The 20027-nt window shown below is 43.1% G+C and overlaps 3 protein-coding genes across 6 annotated transcripts in view; 1 reads left to right on the top strand and 2 right to left on the bottom strand.

Moving 5' to 3' along the window:
* mtmr4 (myotubularin related protein 4) overlaps nt 1-3453 on the bottom strand; it is a 55724-nt gene extending 52271 nt beyond the window's left edge. Inside the window, exon 1 of one of the 2 annotated variants that reach the window (XM_077011704.1) lies at nt 3313-3453. The gene's annotated coding sequence lies outside the window, so the exon portion shown is untranslated. The remainder of the gene's footprint in view (nt 1-3312) is intronic. The other variant, XM_077011711.1, reaches the window with a different exon arrangement.
* On the top strand, nt 219-12644 carry hpda (4-hydroxyphenylpyruvate dioxygenase a). 3 transcript variants are annotated; one of them, XM_077011714.1, is made up of 16 exons: nt 219-651; nt 5108-5174; nt 6291-6520; nt 6934-6960; nt 7192-7254; nt 7832-7936; nt 8250-8292; nt 8389-8471; nt 8892-8981; nt 9157-9263; nt 9511-9588; nt 10060-10222; nt 10487-10558; nt 10962-11084; nt 11381-11497; nt 12286-12644. In XM_077011714.1, exons 3-16 carry the CDS (start codon nt 6518-6520, stop codon nt 12397-12399), a joined length of 1188 nt encoding a protein of 395 aa, XP_076867829.1. In that variant the 5' UTR covers nt 219-651; nt 5108-5174; nt 6291-6517; the 3' UTR covers nt 12400-12644. The 3 variants fall into 3 exon arrangements, with proteins under 3 accessions (XP_076867829.1, XP_076867831.1, XP_076867830.1); XM_077011716.1 differs by having other exon boundaries at nt 5108-6489; nt 6567-6960; XM_077011715.1 differs by having other exon boundaries at nt 5108-6663.
* A 781-nt stretch (nt 12645-13425) lies between these two features.
* The window catches only part of rnf43 (ring finger protein 43), an 82097-nt gene continuing 75495 nt past the window's right edge, over nt 13426-20027 (bottom strand). The window contains exons 7-9 of the mRNA XM_077011699.1: nt 19782-19884; nt 17932-19491; nt 13426-16558 (exon numbers count right to left, since the gene is read on the bottom strand). Of these exons, the coding sequence (XP_076867814.1) occupies nt 16533-16558; nt 17932-19491; nt 19782-19884 (1689 nt within the window). The 3' untranslated portion in view covers nt 13426-16532. The remainder of the gene's footprint in view (nt 16559-17931; nt 19492-19781; nt 19885-20027) is intronic.

Genomic DNA, 20027 nt, shown 5'->3' with positions numbered 1-20027 from the left:
AGCCATTAGGGCAAGAGCCAAGATAGATTTTTCCCCCATTGTTGTTTTCTTTAGATCGTTGTGACCTCCTGCATCCGAGTTGACAGTTTGGATGCATGTGACGGAGTGGGAGAATGTGGGTAGGAGACAGGGTTCTGCTTTTTTGATTTCCACAGAAAACTGGCAAGCATTGCAGTGCTTAGAATCAGCCCACTTGTACAGACTTGCCACTCACTCCTTAAGTAATTGTACGTCTAAATCTAGGTGAAGGGTGCACAGCCGTCCGATAACGATCGCGCTCCAGTCCTGTAACGTCACCGTCTTCTTTTGCAGGGAGCACTGCTGAGCACAGAGATCCATGCTTGAAATCCCTACACATTTAAAGGTTCCATCGGGGGGGCGCACCCACAAAAAGTGGTGGGAAACACAACCAATAACACTCTCCGGATTTCAGCGAGGTCAAATGACACGATAACAGCCAAATATCGGGGTCCGTTTCGCTGTTGAAAGGACAACGCCTTCCATGCAACCCAATACGCAAAATAACAGAGCTACCGCTACAGCTCACAGAAGAAACCCCGCTGTTTGGGCAGCCAGCTTCCCGGAGACTCACTGACCGCTTTATAGGCACAAGGTGTTCCTCGTTCGTGTGCTTTCCTTCAGAGCTGCTTGGTAAGTGTCATTACATGAATCAATTTTCTCTGGAACAGACAAGCCATCTTTTCAAGAGGATGACGCATAGGCTGGCATATTTGGACTCCTACCCCAATCTATTACTTATCTTGACAATTCATCAGGACATGATGTAAACAGTCCATATCGTTACGGCTACTCCGATGCCTGATCATACCTAAGCCCACAAGCCAGATTACATGAACAAGGAAACAAATCTCACCTGAACAATTTGCCGTGGTCTCTAAAAACAGCCAAAGAACACAGATGAGGCCAGGCATTCCCAGACCCTAACACACCAATTTCAGTCACTGCTGTCAATATTTCATACTGGTTGCAATACCAGAACCCTTGTTCACACTGGTGGTGTGAGATTAATTGTTAGTAAGTGGCTGCTTCATTACTATGGTAATACACAAACACATGCCTGTATGCTGTGGTGGCCCATATTCAGTGCTTTTCAAGAGCAAGTCATGAGGCTATTTAAAGTGGAGCCTGACCTGCAACATGATCACTACCCATCAATTAGGCATTTCAACTCAGGCAGTGGAGCATGGCGGGTTCTCCCGCCCTAGCAGAGTTAATGGGGGACCGGAATAGGTGCAGATAGATACCCAAGGCAGGTGGGAACTAGTCTTCTGAGGTCTTGATTGACTATTCTATTAGTTAGCAAACTTGTTCGGCTGCCAGCCAGAGGTTTATAATCAAATCCTTTGGGTACCCCAGACCAGGATACATTTACTCTGCTCCCAGGGCAGGTTTGCTTTAGTCAAGTTATCAAGGGTTAGGATCAGCATGGTCTGGTGCCATACGAAATGGAACACAAATATATGGACTAACTGGATGATCTAAGGCAGTGTTTTTCAACTCCTCAGGGCCAACAAATTAAATTACATGTGGAACTGCTTGGTTGGCCTCAAAACCTGGGTTGAGAAACGTTGGTCTAAGGACTGGACTGAGAAACCCTACTGTTACAGAAAATGTAAATGTTGTCACTACATTTGGAGTAGACTATTAATAATCAACAGGTAAAATAAGAATGCAAAAGATATAGATGACACACACACAAAGTAATTAAATATTTGAGTTACATTTAAGAACCCAGAACTGGATAGAAATTACAACTCACTTGGGCAACTGCTACCAACTTAAAAATAAATGCTAACCATTGCAGTAAAATGCATATCTTAAGTTAATGACATTTTATGCATGAAACTCAGTGTGGTTCAGAGAAAACTGCTAACTACATGACTTTCCTGTAGGGTCACAAGACCCCATTTCTCAAGATGATTTATATGGTAGTTTACATTTTTACAGTGGATGCTTAAAGCCCTCCTAAATAGCCAAGATATTTTCTTGACTTTCAGGCAATAGCAAATTGACCCCAATCTAAAGGAGCAATAACTCATCATTATTACCAAAACGTTGCAAACTATTTATTAAAGTATTGTCCCCATATTTAATAAATAGCTCTGTAGTCTCCAAACGAACCAGTTTATCCTCCATAGACTGGGTCCTCCCATATGAAGGATGCCATGTTTAAAATACTTTTAATAAGGAGTCCCTAAAACATCCAAGCCACTACATGTTGGTATAATGGGTGCTTCATGACATGAAAAAACATTGCAAAAATTAGTCATTGTTCCATTGTGGTACAAGTGGAAATAGCAGTTTTGTGTTTGCTACCAAGAAGAATGCCATGAAACCAAACTTCATATCATGAGGGTTTGAAGGGGACCTTCAAAAGCTACCAGAGATGTTCAACACAAGGGCCATAGCAAACCTACTACCCAAACTTATGGAGGAAATTGAACGAACCCTTTGCTGCCAGTGGGGAGTGTTCATGTAGATTATAAATCCATCTACTTACACTGAGATTAGCATTTTACTTCAGAAAAACACACAGTCATGTCAGTTTACCCAACCAGCTGTTTAAAATCTCACTCAAGAGGACGATTTTAGGATTTTGACAGTCTATAACAATCTGCGTATACAGTGAAAAAAATTCGTTGGCTCCAAGGGTCTTACATAAACCCACGAAACGATGGGAATATTGAATATTCCCGGAATGGTACGCGACAAGCGCCGCAATATGATACTTGCAAGAATAAGCAGTAAACCAAAAGCAAAAATTTAAATTAAAAATTAATGAAATTACATTAAAAAAAAAACCAGCCCACAACCTGACCTGAATGATATCATTAATGTCACAAAACGTTTAACTTTGAGCGTACACTCAAATACGGATAAATCAGACAGTGGGGAACTCGTGCACAAGGATCACTAGCGATGTGCTCTGCACTAGTGAACTAGTGGCTGTCGGCTGCTCGCCGTTATACGCAACAGCGTTCTGTGGAGCAGTGATGAAACACAAGATGTTTCTCCAGGTGCGAGTGAGCCAACCTGCACTCCGGTGGGACCCGGGCGGCTGGTGAGGGTCACTAGTCACTGGGCTACTGCAGCTAGCCGCGTCGCTGGGCTAACAGGGAACTGAGGCACTGCTTCCACAGGCAAACACATGCTCTTGAAAATTAGAACATGAAATACTAAGTTCAACAGTGTGTCTTTTGGGCTACTAAAAGAGTAAAGAACGCTTTAAAAAACAGGCAGGAACGCAACTACTGAAATATGCATAAAATAAAATGTAATCGAGTTACTCACTCAGAAAGAATCAGCTGATATAACGGTGACTCAGTAGACAACACTACTTCCGCATTCACTCGCTATGACCTATGCGACAACCAATCCGGATAAACCTAACCTTCATATTTGACCAATAGTTGTGAGGAATGTACTCACATGACGTAATCTACTCAAGTAGCATAGCCAATAAGCCTCTACAACAGGTAGTGACACAGGCGCTGAGATGCCGAAATGGCGCGAACACACCCACGCACGCGCCAATCACACCGAACAGCGGTGGAAACGAGGCCCGAATGGGTATGGGCAAGAATCTGGCCAATAGAAAATCACAGCGCGGCACTATCAGATCACGTGTCTTCCGCGCATGTAAATTAGAATTTTTAAAGAGATGGAACAGCTTGTGAACGAATTAGGATCATTTGTGAAACCTCTCCAGTCCTTACAAAATAATTGTGACTATATCGCCCTTGTACTTGTTATTAAAACAATAAATAGTAGTTTAAAAGTGGGCGTACACGTGAAAAGTCATGGTTTTCGACAATGTATTTCGCAAAAACATTACGAAGAGATTGACGTCGTTTTTATTATGGAAATCTAAGCGCAAGAGCAAAATGTCTTAATCAAAGTGTTTTTCTTACTTCTTCCAAATTACAGCACTGATCGAAAAAGACGCGGTTTTGTACGCGGTTGGCATAGTATCATTCGTTAATCACGTACGGACTAACACTATCCAATACAACTTAGTAAAGTTATTAAATCGTATGCGAGGAAGACAATAAAGGATGTCTATGTCCCTCATCCCTCATCGGTAATGGACACTTCAAATCCACTTCAGCCCAAAGCAGTTGCACTGATATTGCGCGTATGTTCTTCTTTAAGGAATAATATTCAAGCTTCCACAAGTACAATTTTATTGTAGTTCTATGGAAGCACCTTTTAATTAGGTCACTCACATGACTACAATTCTTAAGCAACAGAGTTACACCTATGCCAATTATTAACAGTAGACAAACAGAAATGCTCTCAGGAGGATCAGTCATTAAGTGGTATGCATGTGTTCTAACTGGGTGTTGGCTCCACGTAAGAGATTATAACAGCACGCCCAGTCGGTTTTTGCAGTCGGACTTCTGCTTTGTCTCGAATGTCTAAAGACCCTGCAGTTCTCCCTTAATAGGTACAACATTTGTGGCCCCCTTGACATTTCGCGGAGATGTCACATGTGTCCTTAAACTTGACACACGTGTGTGTGTGTGTGTGTGTGTGTGTGTGTGTGTGTGTGTGTGTGTGCGTGCGTGCGCACTTGCTCACGTACACGTATTCTGCAGTTCAGGCTTGTGGCTATTTTCGCTGCTTGTCCCTTGTGTGTGGTCTTCCCTCAGATGACCAGGACGCACAGAAGCCCCAGGGAGCTCAGTCCTGTCCACATGCACCACTGCCGTGTACACCTCACTCCCCACCACAGAGAGTCAAAAACACACAAGAGTGAAATATATATCTGCTTCATCAGCTACATCCCCCTGAGAAATGTGGGCTACAATGTCTTAGTCTTCCTCAAGCTACTTTTGTTCATGATATCTCACAGCATGGGCTGTGTCAGAATGTCAGAACGTGTTCATAATGCTCTTTGGGATCAGTGTTATGTGGACAGTGGACGGTCCTCTCAGCTAATCCTCCAAGATTCACACACCAAGATTAAGGCGCTAACCCACTCCAGGACTGGGTGGGGCAGGGAACTTAGAAAGACACGCTGTCAAAGTAAACTGGGTAGAAGGTGGAAACTAATCCGTTCTTTCTTTCTGTTTTTTTTTTACAGAGTTGTTACAAGGGAAACCTATGAAATCTAGTCTCCGTACAACAGGAGAGCAGTTTTCAGAAAGACTGTAAGTTCTGGTAATGTAGCTCCCTCTACTGTTCAAATCCTGTATCAACTGTGGTTAAAAGCAGAGATCCTCAATCCTGTTATTGGAACCATTCCACTTTTTTGCTCCAGCCCAGTCCCAACTCCCTTAATCAAGCCAATAGGTACCTGGTACCAGTGTGCTAAGAGCTGGGCTACAGAAGAAATGTGGTTGGTTGATTGGTGGTCATAGGAATGGGTGGAGAAACAAAGTTTAAACAGAAAGATTAGCCTGTTTTTCAAGCAAAATTTAAAATACTGAATCTTTCTCTCTAGGTTGTCACTAGATTTAATACAGTGTTCAATACAGTGACTGTTAAATCAGGACCCTTGATCTATTTCCATTCAGAAACCCATCTTATATGAATAATACATGATTTTATCTAATATTTTAAATAACAATTATACCTTATATTTAAATGTTCAAACAACTTTAAATGAGACATTATTGTTTCACAAATCGGAAATTCCTGCATTCCAACTATTAGTAAACTTCCGTATGTGATAGCTGAAGTAAGTTACTTCCTGTGCAAATAACCTCTTGGGGAAAATAGTCATATTCTCTGGCACAAATGTAGCCAAACATACAGTTTAGTGGAAATCTAAACATCTAAAATTTAATTAGTAACACTTGTTGGAAAATACATGGAAATGTTCAGCAGACATAAAGTCAAGCTTGACTACATTATGATGTGTATAACTACATTATACTGTGACTGTAACACACCATTAAGAGGAAATTGTCCTGGCTGATTAGAATGCTGTAATGATCACCCTGCTGGTTTGTGTTTAGTTCTAGACAACAAACACTACAGGACAGTGCTGAGCTGCTCAATAGTAAAACTTTCACTCAGGTCATGCTATGTACAATTACAGATGACATTTAATAGCATTTTAAAAAGGTCCAAACAGAAACAAAACAGCCAACCCATTTTAACAGTCTGTATAAGCAATGATGTACAGACCACTGCTTGAAAAGGGTCTCTGCTGAGGGAAAACAGTGGATCAATACATAATTGGAAAGTTGACAGCAGCTGGCGTAATTGGGATAAGGGTGGAAGTCCCCTGGATCAGAGATCAGTTTCTACTTGGGTCTTAGAATGGTTACAGTTAAGATCTGGATGTGGAGAGCTGGCCCCTGATCAGCACATCAGAGCGTACGTGCGGGCAAACACTGCTACCAGGACAGGGAGGCGGGTGAAGGGGCACTGACCTGAAGTCCAATCACCATGGGATCTGAAGCCACTGGTTATCAGCAGATAAGTGGACGCAATGATCATTTTTGATCATCTGTCCTGGTGAGTAGCACCCAGCGAGACCGGCAAAATGGTGAGTAGGACTGCTACGTTCATCTTCAAAATTTTCTTTTTTCCAGCTGATGGGTTAGGAAATGTATTTTGCTATGTCAAAATCACAAAATTGGGACTATTGGGACTACTGGGAATGTCATCTGCAATCTTGGATCACGAAAAGTCAGTTAAGTCAACAAGCTCTAGTGTAAATTAATGTATATGCTTAATGCTAATGTAGTGCATACATATGTATACAACATTATATGAAATCATTTAGGTACTGTCTTTGGTTATGTGCTACAATAGTTCGTGGTTTAATATATTTGAACAATAAATATGCAATATAATGGCTATGACATGACTTTTTAAGGTTGTCATGAGGATCAATATAATATTATTTATATGCATAAAAATGTAATTAAGGTAACATTATCATGTTTCTGTCATTAGACGAGCTACACTGACAAAGGGGAAAAGGTAATTTTTAAAATATATATATATATATATATATATCTTGATCCTTTTTTCACTACACAATAAGTGTCACACTGGGATACCAGTAATACAGATCAAACCAGCACTATTGGGGAATGTTCAGCTGGGCTAGCTTGCAGAATTAGCACATTATACTTTATACAAATCCATTTTGCACACTCAACGCATCATTAGTATTCTAAAATATATGTGGAATTTGCTTGCCTTTTTTAGCCAGAAAGAGGCAAATTCTTGAGGTTTCACCATGTGACGTTCTGGGTTGGCAATGCTAAACAGGTAAGTCTTAAGAAACATGCAGGATGTTTGAAGCTCACTAATGAATATGCCTTAAACAAGCAGTGGCCATGGTCTGTTGTGCAACTCCTGTATGTGGGTGTTTTTTTTTTTAATTTGTCTTTTCCCGTGTGAAAAAGAACAACTCCCATACAGTTGATCAAAGACAGTAACTCACATACTCACAGTAGAGAAAAGAACCACTTTATTCTAAGAATGAGAACAAAGAACAAAGAAAAACAAACTAAAATACTCTGAGTTCCGTCTTTGTGATGCAAGACAGACTGCCAATAGGATGAGTTGAATCCTTTTTTTTTGGTTGTTTTCTTATTTTTTAATTTTTCAACTATTCTGTGGAACGTATGACTCCTAAGACATGGGTGTTGAACTTCATGAAGACATTTTTGGCAGAGTTGAGAACACAGTTTGTGAGGATTGGGGATGTATCCGGGGACTTCAGACAGACCTTGTGTGCTTTGTTATCTAAAAAATAAAGTTCTAAAAAAAAAGACTAAAATAAAATGAAAAACAAAATCCATTTATGACCATTAGCTCAGTCTTCCTCTGGGTCCTCTTGTAGGCGGCAGTCTTCTACTGTGACAAGATGGGCTTTGAGGCGGTGGCGTACAAAGGCCTGGAGACTGGTAGCAGAGACTTGGTGTCTCATGTTATCAAGCAAGATAAGGTCCGTGTATTGACCATGACATACACACACACACACACACACACACACATACACGCATGCACACACATATACACACACGCACACACGTGCACATACACACACATATACACACACACACACACACACAAACAAACACACACACATACACACACACGCACACATGCGCGCACACACACACACACACACACACACACACTCATCCTCTTACTCTGACTAAAATCTTTCCTCTATAGAATTCCATAAATAATATACAAAACAATACATCCATCTCAAGCCATCTCAACCATCTCAATACAACCATCTCTTTTCACAGATTTTATTTGTGTTTGAATCTCCTCTCAACCCAGGAAATGAAGGTATCCCCCTCAGCATTGTCCGTAATTCTTACTGACCACTATAGCACACCATCTGAGAGAAAGGTACATGTGTCCTGATTCTGTCCCCCTGCACAGAGATGGGTGAGCACCTCATGAAGCATGGTGACAGTGTGAAGGACATCGCCTTCCAAGTAGAAGACTGTGACTTTCTGGTCAAGGTGAGAGAGTAAAGAGACGCATCATCTACAGGGATCAGCAGGCACACACTAACCTGAAGAAACAGGAACATGTGACTTCTGGTGTCCCGCCACTTGGAGGCAGTATCACAATGTTACAGCAGCAGAAAAGACAAGATAAAAAGCAGAAGTTATGAGTGGCCTTGTTGCGATGGCTCGTGGATTTAATACAGTTCCATTGTGGAACTCACTCCTTGTGTTCAGGGGGTTTATCGGTTCAGTACAGGAAGATGAGCAGCCTACGTGTGCAGTTAGCTTTACTCCCACTGACTTCAAACCTGCACAGTAATGAGTATTTGAAATAATGTGGCTGTATTGTTTTTTGTTTTTTTTTACAAGGGTATGTTTGAGCGTGTTGCTTAACAGTGGTGGGTTGTCTTTTGTATGTGTGAACTTTTACAGAAAGCCAAAGAGAGAGGAGCTAGGGTTGTCAAAGAGCCGTGGGTAGAACAAGACACCTATGGTAAAGTAAAATATGCTGTGGTTCAAACGGTAAGCTATACCCTCCCCCAACACACACACACACACACACACACACACACACACACACACACACACACACACACACACACACACACACACACACACACACACACACACACACACACACGCAGGCACGAGCACAAACACAAAGAGGATCACACTTACGTATCTGATTTCATTTCAGTACGGTGACACGACCCACACGTTGATTGAGTATATGGGTCCCTACAAAGGCTTGTTCCTGCCTGGCTACAAAGAACCTCTGTTCAAAGACCCCCTGCTCACAAAACTGTGAGTATGCTAGCTGAACACAAAAGTGTTTGCCCCCCCCCCCCCCCCCCCCCGGTCAACAGGTTAGTCTGTTGTAATCTAGAGTAGCAGGTAGGTAACATGCATGCAACAGCTATTTGGTAATATGTATCTGATCAAAATATTTGAACTTACTGCTGAAGGAATATGAAGCTAAAGATCACAGGATTAAGGAAATTATGCACACAACTGACATGCACTGGTTGCCCCTTCCCCCACATGCCCACAGGCCCCCCGGCTGTCTGAACTTCATTGACCACATTGTGGGAAACCAACCAGATGATCAAATGGTGCCGGTATCCGACTGGTGAGTGTCAACACACAGCTCATATGCCAGTGGTGCCATGCCATGCCGATCAATAGCAGCCGTCTGTGGAAAGAACCCTGTCTTCCATAAGTTTCCCCCACCAATACTTAGGACGTGGCTATTCAAGTGAAGGGAATGTTCCATCAGGATGTGTTTCATGTGAAGCAGACAACTGGCCTAGTCTGTCTCCACCTCCATAATTATCCCTTTCTTTTATTTGTCCGTTCTGTCTTTCTGCAGCACACTGGGCCCTGATGAATTGCTGAATGGCTTGAAGCAGGCTTTTGGGAACATTTCATTACACTTCTTTTGTTCTCAGACTCAGCAATCTTGCGCCAGGGTGCATTCCATTACTGTGCTTTTGTGCTCTCTCTTCGTCACTTCTTCTGCCCCTCTCAATTTCTCTCTCTCTCTCTCTCTCTCTCTCTCTCTCTCTCTCTCTCTCTCTCTCTGTCTATCTCTCTCTCTCAGGTACCAGAAATGTCTGATGTTCCATCGGTTCTGGTCCATAGATGATAAGCAGATCCACACGCAATACAGTGCTCTCAGGTCCATTGTGGTCACCAACTATGAGGAGACCATCAAGATGCCCATCAATGAGCCAGCACATGGAAAAAAGAAATCACAAATCCAGGTGTAAATTTTCACTTAACTCTTCGAGCATTAGCCATCCAAATGCCTTCTCATGTTCAGTAAAACTTGGGCAATCTAACTAGTCTAAGATCAGCCCCTCTACCATTTTCCACTGTCTTCCACTGAAAAGGGGTCTCAGATCAACAGTGAAAAACTACTGAAACCTGATTAGACACACACATGCTATTATTCTGTGTTTCAGCTAAAGTGACTGCTTGCCAGTTGTGTATTTTATCTGAGTTAACATTTCTCATTTTGTGAACAGGAGTATGTTGATTACAACGGTGGAGCCGGAGTCCAGCACATCGCCCTGAACACATCAGACATCATCCAAGCAGTGAGTCCTCTTAAAAACATTCAACTATACCCATGGGTATAGATAAAACACACTGTATACACCATACACAAAACATACATATGCAAAGGAAATATACAGAAGTGTAACTCTAAATAAACAGTCCATATACGAAGAAAATGAAATTAAAAATTCTTTTAATTATTTTATTTACCGAGTCCTGAACATAATGAGGCTTATCAGGAACAACTCTTATAACAATTAATTCTGAGCATTTATCAGGGAGATAATGAACAGTGTGTGGTTTAATCAGGCAGCTAATGCACCATGAACACTACAGCAATGATTATGATTATGGGGCTTCTTGTTCATTATGTGTTCTTTGGTGCTATGGAAACAGTGGGCAAGCGCTGTGAAACCTGTCTCTGTTTCCATTCTGAGCCAGATAGTGAACCTCAAAGCCCGGGGCATGGAGTTCCTGTCGGCCCCAGACAACTATTATGACACCCTGCGTGAGAAACTCAAGACAGCCAAGATCAAAGTGAAAGAGGACCTGAAGATGCTTCAGGTAAGGTTCAGAGGCAGCAGCCAGGACCTACATGCATAAAGGAGACAAATTAATCACCACATCGGAGTAAAATCAGGCAAGTGTATCCATGCCTTAAGGGACGCTGTGCTAAAAACAGTGCCTGTCTGTACAAACATGCACATCGCAACATTTGAAAATGATTACATAGCTTTTGCTTGTAGAATTGGTCTTGCACAGGGATTGTTTTACAATAAGTGTGACTATTCATTTTTTATTCATTCTTTCCTTGCCTCACCCCAACTTGACTGCCTTCTGTGTCCTTTATGTGTGCCCAGGAGTTAAAGGTCTTGGTTGACTTTGATGAAAAGGGTTACCTTCTCCAGATCTTCACCAAACCAGTGCAGGACAGACCCACTCTCTTCCTCGAGGTCATCCAAAGGAACAACCACTTTGTGAGTACTGATGGTGGAAACTAGGCTACATGTCACTACACTGGAGGAGCAACATGCTGGTAATACCATAAAAACAGAGAACATCAACTGGTAAGACTTGGGACTGGTCATTATATAAAATCAACAGAATGAGAAGGAGAATTATTGCAAGTTTGTGACGGCTTCACACTGATCATCACATGAGTGTAGATCATCACACTGAATCCATGACTGAATCCACGAGCACTGTGTTTTGGCTCCAACAGCTCTATCCTGCTCAGCCTAATAATCGCCCCACGAGTGGAGCTGTGGGGTTCTCAGGACTCGAGCACTGAGATCCACCGCTATGGACAGAGTCACCAGTTCACCTGAGTGTCTGTTTGGACATGCCTGGTGATTAACCAGGGGCAAATATTTTAGCCGTATGAAGTGAAGGAAATGCCCTAAGACAGGACATTTCTGTCCCAACCACACCAAAGAGGACCAGATGCTAAAAATGGGGCTCTCTGCCTTTCACTTTGACACTCAAAACATTAATTTCCATCTCTTTGAAGAGGGGAAAACAGACTTCCAAAACACCCCTGCAGCCTTGTCTGTTGGTGCAATCATTTATCAAATGCTACATAATTAAACACATTATTTGTCCACAGCCAAATAAATACTATGGTGTCTGATAAGTCATGGACAGATTTTCAGTGTATTACTTAAGGCTTCTTAATTCTAGCTATGGTTTTAAAGCATATATAATATCTATATAATAATATATAATATCTATATAATCTATATAATATATTTTTAATATCTTCCAGGGCTTTGGGGCTGGTAACTTCAAATCTTTGTTTGAGGCCATCGAGATAGACCAGGATGCCCGGGGCAACCTCACTGCTTTTACTTCAGATGGCAATTCCAAGGCTTTTTACTGACACACATGCCTGCAAACGCATAGCTGATATAACCAGGGAATGTATATACTGAGTGACATATCACAAATAAAGTGATGTCATTTAATATCTTACAGTGTTTATCCGAACACTGTTTACCTCAGATATGGTCCAAATCACACACTACAATCTTACAGACTTCCTACATTTATTGAGTTACAGAAGAACTAAATACTGGACTAACTGTACGCCACTGTCAATAAAGCCACTGTTACAATAAAGTTCTACAGATTCCTGTCATTGGTTGTTTTATTTAATGGTAATAGCAATATTTGAGTTTGAAACTCACCAGGCTTGAGCAAGGGCATTATTTAGCCCCATTATTTAGTTTCCTTCAGCGTGGACATGAAAGTTGTTCAGTTTGGCACTGGCTCGTATTTACATGGACAGGTCAGTTTGAGAGACATGCTGTCCTGAACAGTTGGCTCATAAGTAAACAGGATTTTGGCACGGCCTACAGAGGTCTGGCAGTATGACTGACCCACAGGGTGGGTGAAATGGGGGCAGTCTTCTGTTCCCCAACACCTCTGCCCCGCCCCCTCCACAGACAATGCTATCATTACGCAGGCTAGTCATATTCCGTTCTTTAGCTAGAAGACCAGTTGCTTGTTTGTGCACACATTACGTGTCCTTCTGCCGCAGGCCGCAGCTAGGCAACAATGACTTCTAGGGCCCCACCCACCGCTTGAGAGAGCTTCGTTTGGCAGCCACTTCAGAGAATAGCCCAACCTTGTGGATTCAGCAGCCTTCAGGGCCAAACTATTAGAGTTATGTTAGGTAAAACCCAAATTGCTGTGCAATGAGTGCACACATTCTTTACTGAGTTTCCTGAGTAGATTCAACCTCCAAGCGATGCGTCAAGAACACATTGATCACATTGATGTACACTTCACATTTGGATATGACCAAATGTGTTGGTATTACGTACCACATCATTATAGATAAAACACCAGATAAAATAAATGAATCACAGCAACAATTCAAATTTTTTATTTCAAAATAATTTATTTATATATAATTGGAATGATTCCAGGTTGATACATCTATGATGGCAGTTGTAAGTTTCATAAAGATGAAATTCCAAAAATGGGAAAATAACATTTTTCATTTTCTCAAACCTGGACAAAAATGGATAAATATATTAGTAAATAAATATATTAGCGACATTACCATATTGAAATGTTTATATTATATACAAAAATGTCTATGATATATAAAATACAACATTTTATCTTATTGTTTTTTTCTTTTTTCATTTCTTTTCTTTAATTTTTTTACACAAAATATTGAAAATATACTGGCATACCCCTTCAGTTTCTGGAGGAAGTTTGCTCTATTACAAAGGCAGTTTCAGCTCATTTGACATAAAAAAGGCAAATAATGAAAAAACAAAACAAACAAAAACAAAACACAACCAAAAGGAAATAAAACCACCTTTAATGTTCAGTGATATGTTTTGATCTCCAAGGTGTTTGCTGGTAACGGTAGCTACATAACGCTTAGCTTGTTTCGCTTCAGGTTCCTCTCTTAAATCATCTTTTACACCTTTGTTTCCTACACCAAAGTGCTGCTTGGGTTATTGTCATTTTAAGACAAAGCCTCTAACGAAATAAAAGTTTTGGGAGATAAATTGAGATCAAAGGCAACACAGAAGTGCAAAGCATGTCTGTTAGGCACGTCTATGGTAATTAAAGGCAAGAGCAAATATTCATTAACAATATGAGTGCATAAGACAGTCAAATGACTAACATTTGAACTGATGTCTGTCACGTCAACCTTAATCATTTTCATTCATTTACATTTTGTTTTGTTGTTTTATAAGTCACTCCCTTGGCAAGATTTACAGGTCATGATAAATAGTGGTTTAGTTTGGGGTTTTGAAGGTTTTAGGGTTTAATTTAGATTTTAGACTACTCAACTAAACTTTAAAGGGAAACATGAAACTTTATATGGCCCAAAAATCCTAGTGTTGCCATGTTCTCCATTTAAAAATTGTTAAAGGACCAAAAAAACTCAAACTTAGTGTGAGAACCTGAATGTTCACATCCAGGCATTAGTGAAATAAGGCAGGAATGCCAAGTTATATATAATGCGTTCAAAGTTAAAACATCCTATTGGAAAGATGTTCAAATAGGATTAAATCTATGGCAATTTCAAGTGTTTCATTGTTCTTTTCTGGGTTTCTTAAAAGGACTGCCTTAGCAGGAGTCTCCCCTTTATTCCTAAAGACAAAAGACAACACCCCTTGTTTAGTTATCCATAACAAACTGTAATATATAGGTTAACAGTTTATGGACATGTCTTTCCTCTCATCATTTCAACAAGAACAAAGGACATAGTAAGGAAAGAAAACAAACATCATGCAATAGGCATCATGTAGTAGTAATCTGGACAAGAGACACCTTTGGACAAGCTTGTATGCTGGTGACTGTTTCTGAAATGACCGTGTTCTTATGGATACTTGAAAGTTCTATTCATGAAGCAAAGGGTCAGAGGTGAAAGCATGTACTTATGGAATATGTAGTCCTTCCTCAGCTCAATGATTATGAGCACATGACAAAAAGATCATGAGCCAATATGGAAAAATGATCAAAGCAGAAGTTGCTTCACAACTGCTTGCCATTTCCCTAATGCTCCAACATTTTCAGTCAGTTTGCTTTGTGTTAACCAAGAAAACAAAATAGACACAAAAGATGCGAACAAAAAACCATAACACAAATAACAGCTGCCTTTCTCGAATTAACGAGCACAAGACCCTAATCCTTAAGGACCTCCAAACAGTCAATGAGGACAGATTATGTAAAGCATCCTCTCTCTCTTCTGGGTTACCACTTATCAGAAGTACACAACAGAGAGGCTGCCAGGCAAGAATTTTTGAAGTACCATCTTACAAACAGGACTTTTCTGATTGGTTATCTGAGGTAGGCCGAAGGCTGGAGAGAGAGGCAGAGGGAGAGAGAGAAAACACGTGAGACAGAGTGAGAGGAGAGAGACTACACTTCTCCATGAGCACTCTAAACACTGAACACAGCCCATTACATCATTTCTTACGTTGACATCATGATTATCGCCACTGTGGCCAGGCAGACATACAGATAAGATCACAAAAATAACAGGGTCAAGCATTTTCTAAGCACTTTTTGAAACACATGAGCTGCTGTTTCTAATCCGATTTCATGGTTCTAGAAAACACAGGACATGAAGTCATATGGGGGAGTGGGGCCCTGTTTGACCACAAATGGCTGCAGAGAATCAACAAAAGCATTCTTATTCTTCACTTTATCACAAACATCAAATACTGTTATGACCAGAAGAGATTAACCACTGTGTGTGTTAACACACCAACCCCAATGCTGATAAACTCCCATAATGTTGGGGAGCTGTAATTGAAAGGTATCTCAACAGTATGGCATGGGTAGGGGCTTGCCTCAGCTAAGGATATCTGTGGCATCTGTGATGATGCACAGAGGTAACTGAAAAATTTCTGGACCTGGTTTTTGAACTAAGAGTTCAAAATAGTTTAATTGAATAATTTGCAGGGGAAAAAGCAAAACAAAACAATGCAAACAAATCACATAACAAATCACAACAAATCACTTAACAAATCACTTAACCCTTTTGTGGTTCACACCACACTCCCTCCAGTTCACAGACTAATGCATGTTAAATTATTACAGAAAATAAGATATTGGGAGATCAAAGCATGTAGTGATAATAATTTTCTGGGCCCAATCTTCATATTATACCCAATACATAGTATCTGGATAGAACAACTCCTTAATTATGACCAGTGGAATTGAGTCTGTGGTCAGAATCCCTTTTGCCCAGACAGAATTCACTGACCACCCAATTCAGAATAATTACAGGCTTACAATTGTAGATTTGAAGAAACTTTGGGAACTAATTGATTCTGCAAAATGAAGCTTGACTGTAGATGAAAGAGATGAATAAGGATTTATTCTCTCTATGAAAGAGAGAATAAAATGAAGAGATAGAGCAAGAACATGAGTGGGAGGGAAGGAGGGAGAGAGAGAGATAGAGAGATAGAGAGAGCTGAGTATTATACATTTCGGCTCTCTGTATAGCAGCTTGAGGTTTGGGGATGGAGAGAGTTCTTAAACACCAGACTCTTCCTCTGATCCTGTTGAGACACACACACACACACACACACACACACACACACATGGGTTTCAGAATAAAATTTCCAACCGGAAGGCACCTGGTCCCTTGTAAAACATTTAGATTTAAATATTTTAAATGTCATATATAGGAAATATATGTCATATATCAAAAATCATTTTGTGATATGATATTGGAATTCAAACATTCAATATCGTGATACAATAAACAATTTATTGTCCAGCCCTAGAAAGGTATGTACACAGTTGGCTCGACTTGAAACTCCACGCTTAAAGTCTCATGGAAGACAAAGCTTCAGACTATTCTTTGTCCTGGATTCAAGATGGTGGAACGATCTTCCATTAGCTGTTCGGACAGCAGAGTCTATTGCTGTCTTCAAGCGTAGACTGAAGACTCACCTGTTTGTTGAGTTCTTACCAGAGTACTAACTCAGCAGATAGCACTTGCTGTTGTTCTTAAATTGTATGTCTGTCTATGGTTATTTGTGCTTCTTGGTAAATGTTTAACTTGCAAAACACTAGGTAGTGACATTGACTCTTGTAGTTTAGTAGTAGTCTGACTCAATGGTGTCTTGAATTCTGGCCTATCTGTACTATCTGTACCTAGGATGAATTCTGTGATCAAATGCAAAGCACTTTGTAAGTCGCTCTGGATAAGAGTGTCTGCTAAATGCCGTAAATGTAAATGTACACAGTCCTTACACAGTACACAGATAAGTGTAACCTAATCTAAGACAAAAAGATGAGATACGCAACAAATGAACAAAGGCTGAGGGTAAATCTCAGTATGTAGTTATATAATTGCAGTATGCATTTCTGAAGCATTATAATGGTCTATACTACTACCAATAAGTGGTCTATACAACGACCAGAATGAGGTGAATTCAGTTGTTTATCCAGGTTCTGCTTTCCTTTAATACAGCATAATCTTTGTGCAAGAATTAAATAAAGTGTAGCCATCTGCAATGCAACTGATCATGATAACGATCAACAAACAATATATTGTCCAGCCCCAGACAGGTATATGGTTGTGGTTGTGTGCAGTTAGAACACACACACACTAGTGATTACTAGGGGGCTGTGGTGCACACATACCCAGAGCGGAGCCCTAACCCAGCAACCAGGGAGCAGTTGGGGTTAGATGCCTTGCTCAAGGGCACCTCAGTCATGGCCTCAGGCCTGGTAATCGAACCCACGACCCTCTGGTCACAAGACCAGTTCTCTACCACCAGATTATGACTGCCCCGGTATGTACACAAACCATTTCAGAAGAGACAAATGTATCCTAATCTGTAAAAAAGTTGTAAAGTTGAGCTAGGTAACAAATGCACTAATGCTAACTGGGGAGGTGCATTCAGATTGCAGTTGTACTCACCCTGATTATTGTGAACAGTTTGACAGTAAAGACAGATGTCCATGGGCAGCTCATGCCCAGGGTTGTGGTGCGCCCTGCACAGGGTTCTGTCCAATGGTGTTCCTGGGCCCAGGAGCTGGGGCTCGGAGCGGGCCTGCTGCACCCGCCTCTGCCACCCCCTGTGCACCCCGCCGCAGCAGGGCCAGTCGCCCAGGCCGCCTGAGTCCAGGATGAGGGGCACAGGCAGCAGTGTTGGGGGCATGTCCGGTGGTGGCGGGCAGCAGTATCCCCCGGCCCCCTGCCCATAGTGGATGTGGATGCTACAATCGTCCTGCAAGTCGACACTCTGGTGGAAGTGCACGGCCAGCGGCGGTCCCGAGGACGCGTCTTGGCCGCAGGCGGCCGTCTTCCGTCGGTGGGGTCGCCCCGGGCCCGGATGGCAGCATGCCGTGGACGGGGAGGCGAGGGCTGAGCCGGAGACCAGCGCGGTGGGTGCCGTGGCTGACTGTGGGTCCAGGTCCCGCTCTTCCACCTCTTTGGGGCTCAGCCTGTCCGTGGGGTCCAATTTGGGGCAGTGGCAGGAGGTGTGCTTCCCCCTGCCCACGGGGGAGTCATTAGCAGCAACGGCGCTGGCCAAGTTTCCCGCCGCTGCCCCGCCGCTCCCCTGCTCCTCATCGGAGCCCCGCCCAGGCCCGTGGCCTGGCTCGCCCTCCTCATAATAGTGGTGTCTGTGTCTGTGGAAATGCACGTGGCTGAATACCGGCTGCTGCTGCAGCACCGCCTCCTCCGTGTAGAGCGCCCCGCCCATGGCCCCGCCCACGGCCCCGCCCCCGGTCTGGTTGACTCCCGAGTCCAAGGAGCGGGGCCTGGGCGCGGCGCCCTCCAGGCTGTCGTGGCCGGCAGCACAGTACACGAATGGGTCGAACTCGCTGCTGAGGGAGCTGCGGAACGTGGACCAGCTGCCGTAGACGCCCTGCAGGCTCACGTCCGTGCAGTTGAGCACCGAGTCGCTCGATGAGCCATGACACGGGCCCGAACTGGAGTCACTGGCGGGCCCGTCGGGGAAGTAGCCGCTCCGCTCTGTGCGGTAACTCCCGCCCGAGCAGCTGCCGTCGTCCTGGCGACCCTGCGTGGCTCCGCCCCCCCGTCCTGGGTGGTGGTGGTGGTGGTGGTGGGATGTGGGGTTTGCGGCGTGATGGGGTCTGTTTCCCGGTGCCCGGCCGCTAGGACAGTGGTGGCAGGAGCGGCGTGGGGCCGGGCAGTGGTGGCTCGCACCGCGGCAGCTGTGGCCTCCGGACATCCGATGAGCCCGGCTGTGGTGTCCATCTGGGGCGAGGTGGTAGCTGCACGCGGCGCCCAGAGGCCTCCCAGTCAGGCAGCGGAGGGGAGGGGAGCCGCTATAGTGGCCCAGCTGGGGATAGGGCCCAGACGGGCCCCGCGGGTAATGGGGCCGCAGGGGGAAGGGCACAGAGTGCTGGGGATAAGGGTGAGCGGAGGGGTAGTGGTGTGCGTGCAGGAAGGCCTGACTGTGTTCAGGAGGTCGATGGGAACGCTGCGGCTGGCGGGTGCTCAGCTCGGCGCCTGTGACAAGCACCAATAACAGTAATCAATAATGAGAAAACCCACTGAATCAAATACATCATCTTACGTTATATGTAAAATCTGGACTTTTTTTGTTTAACCACATGCTAGTATAACGCTGACAGTATCACATCCATATGTCACCTTTCTCCTCACTTCGATGTACAACACAGTCCAGTATATTACAGACAACAACTTGTAGGTCCACAAGGTAGAATGAGCCACAGCTCGTTTGTATAGTGGGAGGGTGAGTGGGCTCGGCCCTGTTCCAGAGAGAGCCTGTGCTTTACCCATGATGTTGTGCATGCAGAGGGGGCAGGTCCGGTGCTGGAGCAGCCAGGGGTCCACACACTCCCTATGGAACTCGTGCGCACATGAGATGATCCTCAGGTCCTTTGCCGGATATGAAGATAAAGTGTTAGCAAGGACACCACAGTGCACCTTCTGACCAGTAAACACTCATCAGAGCAGCCGAATGTCCACAGCGCAGCATGCTTTCACGCTTTGATGAATTTGTAACATGTTTAAGTGAAGCG

This window comes from Brachyhypopomus gauderio, chromosome 7, assembly GCF_052324685.1.
Source record: "Brachyhypopomus gauderio isolate BG-103 chromosome 7, BGAUD_0.2, whole genome shotgun sequence".
Lineage (NCBI taxonomy): Eukaryota > Metazoa > Chordata > Actinopteri > Gymnotiformes > Hypopomidae > Brachyhypopomus > Brachyhypopomus gauderio.
This window is presented reverse-complemented; position numbering and strand designations above follow the sequence as displayed.